Consider the following 7,500-nt stretch of genomic DNA (forward strand, 5'->3'; position numbering starts at 1 on the left):
CCTCCTCCAGACATATAATCCTTGAAAAAATCGTCCGGATGATCTTCTTTGGAAACGGCGTAGTACCCTGTGCGAAACACAGGGCTATTGTGCATTAAATTCCCGAAGTAAAAGCTGCTCTTTGGGACGCCGTCGCCGCGAAGGAATGATACAAGACTCCGAGTATTAACAAACACATCGTCATCAGTTTTTAACAAGAAATCGAAGATGCAATACTTTGCTGCCCATTCGAAGCCGGATTCAATCTTAAATACTTTATTCCCGAATGTTTCGTGATAATCACCTTGAATAATGTCACCAAATATTTGACTCTCGCGTGAAACTTGATCGGAAACAGCCACAGTGTTTCCTTCGCCGATGAGAAAGACAGTTTTCCACCGTCTTTGCAAAGCGTTATCGGCTCCCCACGTGTGCCGAATTACCATACGATTTTTATACGCTTGTGCAGAGCTCGAAACAATAATCACCAGAAACAAACTCTGAGGACATTTCGTACGCGTCAACAAACGCGTTCGATGTTTCCGGACTTCGTGCCATGAGTCTGAGAATGCGTCCTCGTTTACCAGCTCGTTTGCGTTTTTTAAGCGAGGTTTTTCTGTACTAGGAGTTCGCACCAAAGAATCTGAATCTACAAGGTTCACTTTCTCCATTTGGCCTTCTTCTTTAAGTCTGAGTTTCATATTTGCTAATCCCTCGCTTGTCAGCCACAGTGATATGCACAACATGCTGAGCGAAAGAGAGACACACAGAAATAAACAGGAGGTCGTAGTCACCGAAACTGGACAAACAAATGGCTTCATTGTCTCAAGTGTCCCGTGATAAATCTTGTGGAACGATTACAGATGAATTGGTGATGTTTCCACCTTGATTCTAATGAAGACAACAAAGGAGACCACTCATAATGCGTGTAAAAACTCATAAATGATAAATGCCAATAAAGTTATGGGATGACGGGAAAATCACACATATTACTGTCACGAATTCCGTTGCGCTGCTAAAGTTGTGCGAGTTGTTGCCTTATGGGGCTAGATTTTAGATGTTCACTAAAAATTTGCATATGTAATATGGGTATAAAATTATCATCGACAAATTTGGGCCGGGTTGACAACACCGCTACTGCTTTACCTCGGACTGGATTTAAAGTATGTCACGCGTGACCACCACCGCCAGGACTCTGAAGAACGCGGTAGGTAGACTTTCATAAATGGCAAAATATTGCGGAGGACAAAAAGAATTGCTAATTGCTAATTAGGTATTATTATGTTCGCTTTGTTCTTTTGTTTTATGGACATTACATGTATTTCGGATCCGGTATAGGAAAGACCAACCGAAGAACGAGTACTTTGTTCCAAGGTCAGATCGTTCCACTTTTGAAGTGACGAAAATGTTAAAAGTGTTTAGGTAACGAAAATCACCTTGTTCGTTTACATCAATTTCTGTGATAATCCGAACTTATCGGAATCCAACATATCCTCTACCTCTGAAATGACTATTATCGACAATTCGTAATTTTCCCTGGAATGACTGTTATCGTCATTTTAGGATTACTCTGTCCCAGGACTTGTGGTAGCAGATGAAAATAATTGTAGAACCCAGGCTCACTCTTTCAGTTCAAGGTTGGAAGCCGTTTCAGCGGCTCTTGGGGACAAAATGGACCCAAATAAACAATAGACCCTAACCATATAGAAACAACAGAACTACGTCCCATAGTCCCATGCCTATTCAATGAAATTACAACTGAGTAGTAAACAGCTGAGTGTTATCTGAAATGGGAGAGTTGAAATTTGTTTCGATTTTCTGAGAACTTACGATTCAAAAATGACTCAAAATTATCCATATTGTATTCAAGAGTAATATAACAGGCACTTGAGAAAGCCTGGCAGGTTTTTTGCATAAAAATCAAAACTCACAAAACTTTTCCATGAATGTGCTAGATTTGTTTGCACAACACGTGAGTAGTGCTCGGTAAACAACGCGACAAAATGATAATCACTGATATTAAACACCGAATAAGGCTCGGGCTGATAAACTGATCTTTGAACATTTTAGTATATTGAAAATTGGAACGATCTGACTATTTTGTAGAATGATACGGCCATAATACGGAACGATATGATTTGGAACGATCTGACCAAGAAATTCGAACGAAGTGACCCTATAGAGGTTTTGCACGGCAGCCATGTTGCATGGCAGGAACAATGAAAATGTTTTGCATTAGAAAAAACATTTGTTCCCATAGGAAAAAGAATCGATTGTTCCTGCCATGCAAAACCTCTATACCAGAAAAACGATACGAAGATTTTTAGGATGATTTTGCCGAAAATGTGAAATAAACAGGACCAATTTATTGAACTGTGGCACCGTGCTTTAAACTCTGGTTTAAAGGAAACAGTGTTTGAGTGCCATCATAGTTAGTAGAGGGAAATGGTCCCCTCTACTAACTATGGAGCCATGTTACCACCAATAGCGTAGCTCCTACTCTACTATAAAAACTACACATAACCCACAATTCCTCGATTCGCTCTGACGAAGGGCTAACGCTCGAAACGTCAGCTTTTAGAATCTCTGTACGGTGGCCAATTTACATTATCAACTCCGTTGATAAAACCAAATTTTTGTATACTACTTCCCCACCGACGCAGCACCACAGTTTCTTTAGAAACTACCCCCTTCATTCAGTGTTTGAGTGGACCTGCAAGTTGTCAACCCATTGACCCGTGAAGCTGCTCCAACTGACGAGAACTAAAACTCGACTGAGGTTAGAGTAAAATCTTTAAGTCTCACTTTCATTCTCAGGAGGAAAAGGGTTAAATTCGAATTAAAAATCTCAACTTGCACAAGGTAAAACTAAAGTAAAAAAACAATCCGGTCTGTGACTGTGCTCAGTCCTTGAATTTGCTCGACAAAACAAAATACTGAACAACTAGCTCAAGTGCACCCTGGATCATGCATCACCTGATAGATCAAACAAGACAAGAAAAGGATACCAGCATAACAATGCAAGTAGCAGCAAGGATTGGTGAAAAAGGGATGCCACGAAACTGTGGCGTTTCCAAACTAAAGGCTTCAGTTTGGAAACGCCACAGCTACCGTAGAAAGCGTTAGCGTTAGAAAGCTGAATGCTTGCATGCTTATTAAGAAAGAGAAAAAGGGCTAACCAAATAAATATTTCAATCCAGAGAGGAATTTATCATCGAAAATTTTCACAAAGGTAAGTCTGTCAGTGCGTCCTAAATTCAGTAAATAAACTAACACCTTACTTTCTTCAACAAAAGCTCGCGGTCCAATGGTCCCTTTTATTTGGAGATTCTGAGGCGCTTTGAACCTATATCTGAAAAGAATCAACATATTCCGTTGGCTCGTATGACGTGTGTTAAACGCATATATGACAATTAGATTAAATAATAAATAATTAAATATTTTGTCACGGCTAATCGCGGTGCAACTCAACAGCAAAGACGCAGCTCAACAAGGTCGAACCGAAAGCATACTATGGCGCCCCTGGTGTCTCGGAGCAGTGTAGAGAACCAACAAAAACTCAAGGAAGGATCACGTTTTTGCAAACGTTGGCCGTGTAGCACTTATGGCGTAGGTCAGGGAATCGAACTTGGGCCACATTGGTGGGAGGCGAGTGCTCTCGCGACGGCGCCATCCCTGCCTTGTCTGATTAACAAGTTGTGCCCATATACATAAAATTGGAAGAGGAAGAGGAATTGACGTCACAGACTGCGTTGCAAATTGTGATAGTTCTTTGAAAACAGCGACGCAAAGTACTTTGTGGCGTCACCCAGCATCGAACTCACCCCCCTTCATTGCTCTGTCTTGGATCAAACTATGACCACTTTTCTGGTCTTTCAAAGGGTACAAAAAGTTCTAAAATTTAAGACAACAAAATATCTTTGGTATGATTTTGGAGAATAGCGGAAACGTTTGTTGAGGTGATGGGCACTTTAACCCTTTTATTATCGCGCAGCGGTGGCTCAGTTGGTTGAGCACCGGGCTGCCACTCCGGCTGGACCAACACTCAGGGTCTTAAAGTAACTGAGGAGGAAGTGCTGCCTTTGTAATTACATACGCAAACAAATGGTCAGACTTTCAAGTCTTTTCGGATAAGGACGACAAACCGTAGGCCCCGTCTCACAACCCTTCAATGTTCATAAACTCTATGGGACGAGATGCCACACACTACGTAGTCGAAAATAGTTGGGCATGAAGTTCCCGGGTGCTATGGTCATGCCTTTCCTTCAGCAATGGGGTCGGCTTGGTGTAATCTTCTGAATGGACTACTGATCAATGAGACCACATAACAACAAAACAGACCAGTCAAACTCAGAAGGAGTCCAAGTGCTGAAACTGGTAAAAAAACCTAAAACCTAACTCTTTTCGCAGTTTCAGAGGTTAAGCCCGACAGCAAAAACCACATGACAGAGGTGGTCTTTCCATTGGAAGCTTTGTTAACTCTTACCTGTGACATAACAAACTTCCACATCTGCACCGAGAGACTCCAACACATCGAGCCAGATTTGCTGCTTGGTAGACAGTTTGTCTCCTGGTCCTTTTACTTCAGCGATCTGTAAAAACCGTTAGAAGTGGCAAGGAAAATACCCAAGCTTTGATCATTTCAGCTTGTTTGGGCTTCTCTTTAAAAAGAGAGACCAAACACTGTACCTATAGAGACTTGTTCTTTGGTCACCGAAGTTTAATAAGAAAAATAACAATTACCGCCTTGTGTGCACTGAGGGAACAGCGAACAAAAACATAAAAAAAGAAATTTGGAGAGTTTCATAACCATGTCTATATGTTAACTGAGGTCACAGTTTTTCCCTTTTTCTTTTCAACCCATTTCCACGTCTTGCGCTGATACTCAGATGAATTCAACAGGATAATAACCACTACAACTTACACTATGATAATTAATTCCGGCTGTAGAAAGAACCGATTCTCAAATACGAGATTTAAATTTCCAGTCCATTTAGTATCCTTGAGGCTTTCGCGTTTAGTCATATTAAAAGACATAGCAACTGTTTTTGGGGTAAAACGCGTGATATTGAAATGGGTCATCTCCGAGTTCATGTCTGCTTCCTCTTCAAAGTGAGTCTAAGTGCGAAGATAAACTACTTCACATATGAATGAAAACTAATTTTCATAAGAAAAACTTCGCACTTAGACCCTCGCTTTGAAGGTGAGGCAGACATGAACTCGGAAATGGCCTATTGATGCGCTGGTGACAGCATTAATCAGAATGATAATGAAGTGTGTTAGGTGCGTAAGTGTGACTAGACGAAGAAAGAGTCAGTGAAGCAATGAACGATTGACACTCTATTGTTCTCTTGGGTGGTTGTCACAGCGATGGCAGTCAGAGTTCATTCATTTATTACTTTAAAAAAAAACTTTAATCAAGATAATTGCCACTAGCGCTTACTAATGCTAACCACACACACTTTCATTATCACACTGATGAAGATCTGATGAAGGCAGTCACCAGCACAGCCCAGACGGCAATTTTCCGTATTCGTTAGCCCCGTGAACGCAAAAAGAAAAGAGACCTTTGGTAGCAGGGAAATTGATTCCCAACCATGAGACTTCTCGACGGTTCATTTTAATCGTTGCAAAGCAAAAACAATTATAAACACCTTCAATGATGTCCTTACCCTGTACTCAAGAGTAGATGAATTCCACACTACAAGGTCCGGCAAACCAGAGCGATAATAGCGATAACCTTGAGCAAAGCGAGTGAATATTCCAGATAATATAGCACCACCCAAGCAAGAGACAAGTTGCTGTGAAATGATAACAAAGTGACACAGACATGGCGCTTTTTCAATACTTAATCAAAGGAAGAGGTGTAAAGCTTATTCATAATTAGTATAATTACATTAGGAGATTATTCAAAATTCTCTGCACTGATTGGTTGCACTTGAGGTAATTATTATGCAACAATCACCCAAGTGGTTTTTTTCAAAATGGCCGCAAGCCGTTTTGTCGACGTTACAGACGAAGAAATAAAACGCAAATATTTTTCAACTAATCATTAATCGTAATTATACTATAACAAGCCAACCAATAAGCTTCAACTATCAAGCTTTTAGAGTTCTTTTTAGCACAAACTATGTAACGTGAAATTTAAACACTTGAAAATCTGCTTGAGATAAAGGAACAAAGATAAAACCCGAGTGCACTGGGACCGTCAATAAACAGGGGTCCATTTCTTGTAAGTGCCGATAACTTTTAGGGCTCGAAAAGCCACATACCAGACTGCCTTCCGCTTATTTTGACAAGCTAATCCTCTATCATGTTTTTCAAGATAAGAAAAAGCAAAATGATAGTGAAGTTCTTAAGATAAAGGGAGATGCGACAACCGAAAAAGAGGAACGAGAAACGGGCTTACGATTCCATGTGAAATATGGCTAGGACATCGCACACCCGATCGACCGCTGAGATCTTAAGACAGACGAGAGCAAAAAAAGGTGCAAGTGTCATTAGTCTCTTTTCTCTGTCAGTTTGATGTATTTTTCTTTCACATGCAGAGGTACATGTAAAAAGGCAAAAAACAACGCAATTCGTCCACTAAAACATACATGTAGCAACCTTTCGAAAATCGCGAAAATCGAAGGTCGCCAAATATTCGAAAATTCTAGCGGACCTTCCTTCCGAACAGATATTTACCGAAATTACTCGTTGGGTGCCCCTGATAGATTACAACAAGATTTTGCATTACTTTGGCTTGCTCCACATCTCTAAATCGCTCCCAGTTAAGGCCAGCGCAGACCTGTCCTTCGTTACTTGTCCACCTTGAAAACAGCATTTCCTGAAGTTTCTGTGAAAAAATAGAAGTAAAACAATTTCGTCGTTTCAGCACTACTGTTGTAACCTTTAAGTGTCACGTTCATCATTAAAACGATTGCGTGGAAGAATAATAATTCCCTAGTTTTACGTGTACATGTAGATGGAGATAGATTTTTGTACCTCAAGTGTAGCTCCCGTGATTTCCTCCAATCGTCTGTCGATAATTTCTTTGCGATTGGTGTAAAATGAGTCAAAGCACATGTCTAAAGGTGCCGCCTGTAACAAAACGAAACTTTGTGTGTTAAACCTGTTTCATTATAAGGAAATAGTGACATTTAATACTACAACACTTCAGCCTTGCCGTCGGTCAAGAATGGACCCTTCTATGGAAAATTAGTATCACTTTCTTTGCCATCTTCGTCAAGGTTCCTTGTTGTCAAATTCAAATACAAATACAAATAAATACAATAAAATGACTTATAAAGCGCCGGTATCCATACTAAATGCTCAAAGGTGCTTGATACCAAGACAATTAGATTACCGTCATGTGCATGGTGGCAGCAGGAAGTTCATTTCACAAGGTCGGTGTAACGTCACCAAAAGCTCTACCAGCATATGTCTTAATTTGTCTGCACTTAGGGATCCACAGGAGATTCTTGGAGGTCAAGAACCAGGGGCACCCAACGAAAATATACTTCAAAACCACTTAAACAT

The 7,500-nt window shown here is 40.5% G+C and overlaps 2 protein-coding genes across 3 annotated transcripts in view; both read right to left on the reverse strand.

Moving 5' to 3' along the window:
* Window positions 1-800, reverse strand: part of LOC137992115 (beta-1,3-galactosyltransferase 5-like) — a 1,167-nt gene extending 367 nt beyond the window's left edge. The window contains exon 1 of the mRNA XM_068837239.1: window positions 1-800. This exon is cut by the window's left edge and continues 367 nt beyond it. Within this exon, the coding sequence (XP_068693340.1) occupies window positions 1-800 (800 nt within the window).
* LOC137992110 (fanconi-associated nuclease 1-like) overlaps window positions 1-7,500 on the reverse strand; it is an 18,348-nt gene that overhangs the window by 367 nt on the left and 10,481 nt on the right. The window contains exons 7-12 of one of the 2 annotated variants that reach the window (XR_011121639.1): window positions 6,967-7,062; window positions 6,667-6,817; window positions 5,652-5,780; window positions 4,466-4,571; window positions 3,261-3,331; window positions 1-870 (exon numbers count right to left, since the gene is read on the reverse strand). The exon at window positions 1-870 is cut by the window's left edge and continues 367 nt beyond it. Coding sequence is in view for 1 of the 2 variants with exons in the window: in XM_068837232.1 (XP_068693333.1) it covers window positions 3,297-3,331; window positions 4,466-4,571; window positions 5,652-5,780; window positions 6,719-6,817; window positions 6,967-7,062 (465 nt within the window). In the remaining variant the exon portion in view is untranslated. The remainder of the gene's footprint in view (window positions 871-3,260; window positions 3,332-4,465; window positions 4,572-5,651; window positions 5,781-6,666; window positions 6,818-6,966; window positions 7,063-7,500) is intronic. The other variant, XM_068837232.1, reaches the window with a different exon arrangement.

The sequence above is a fragment of the Montipora foliosa genome, chromosome 2, assembly GCF_036669935.1.
Source record: "Montipora foliosa isolate CH-2021 chromosome 2, ASM3666993v2, whole genome shotgun sequence".
NCBI classification, from domain to species: domain Eukaryota; kingdom Metazoa; phylum Cnidaria; class Anthozoa; order Scleractinia; family Acroporidae; genus Montipora; species Montipora foliosa.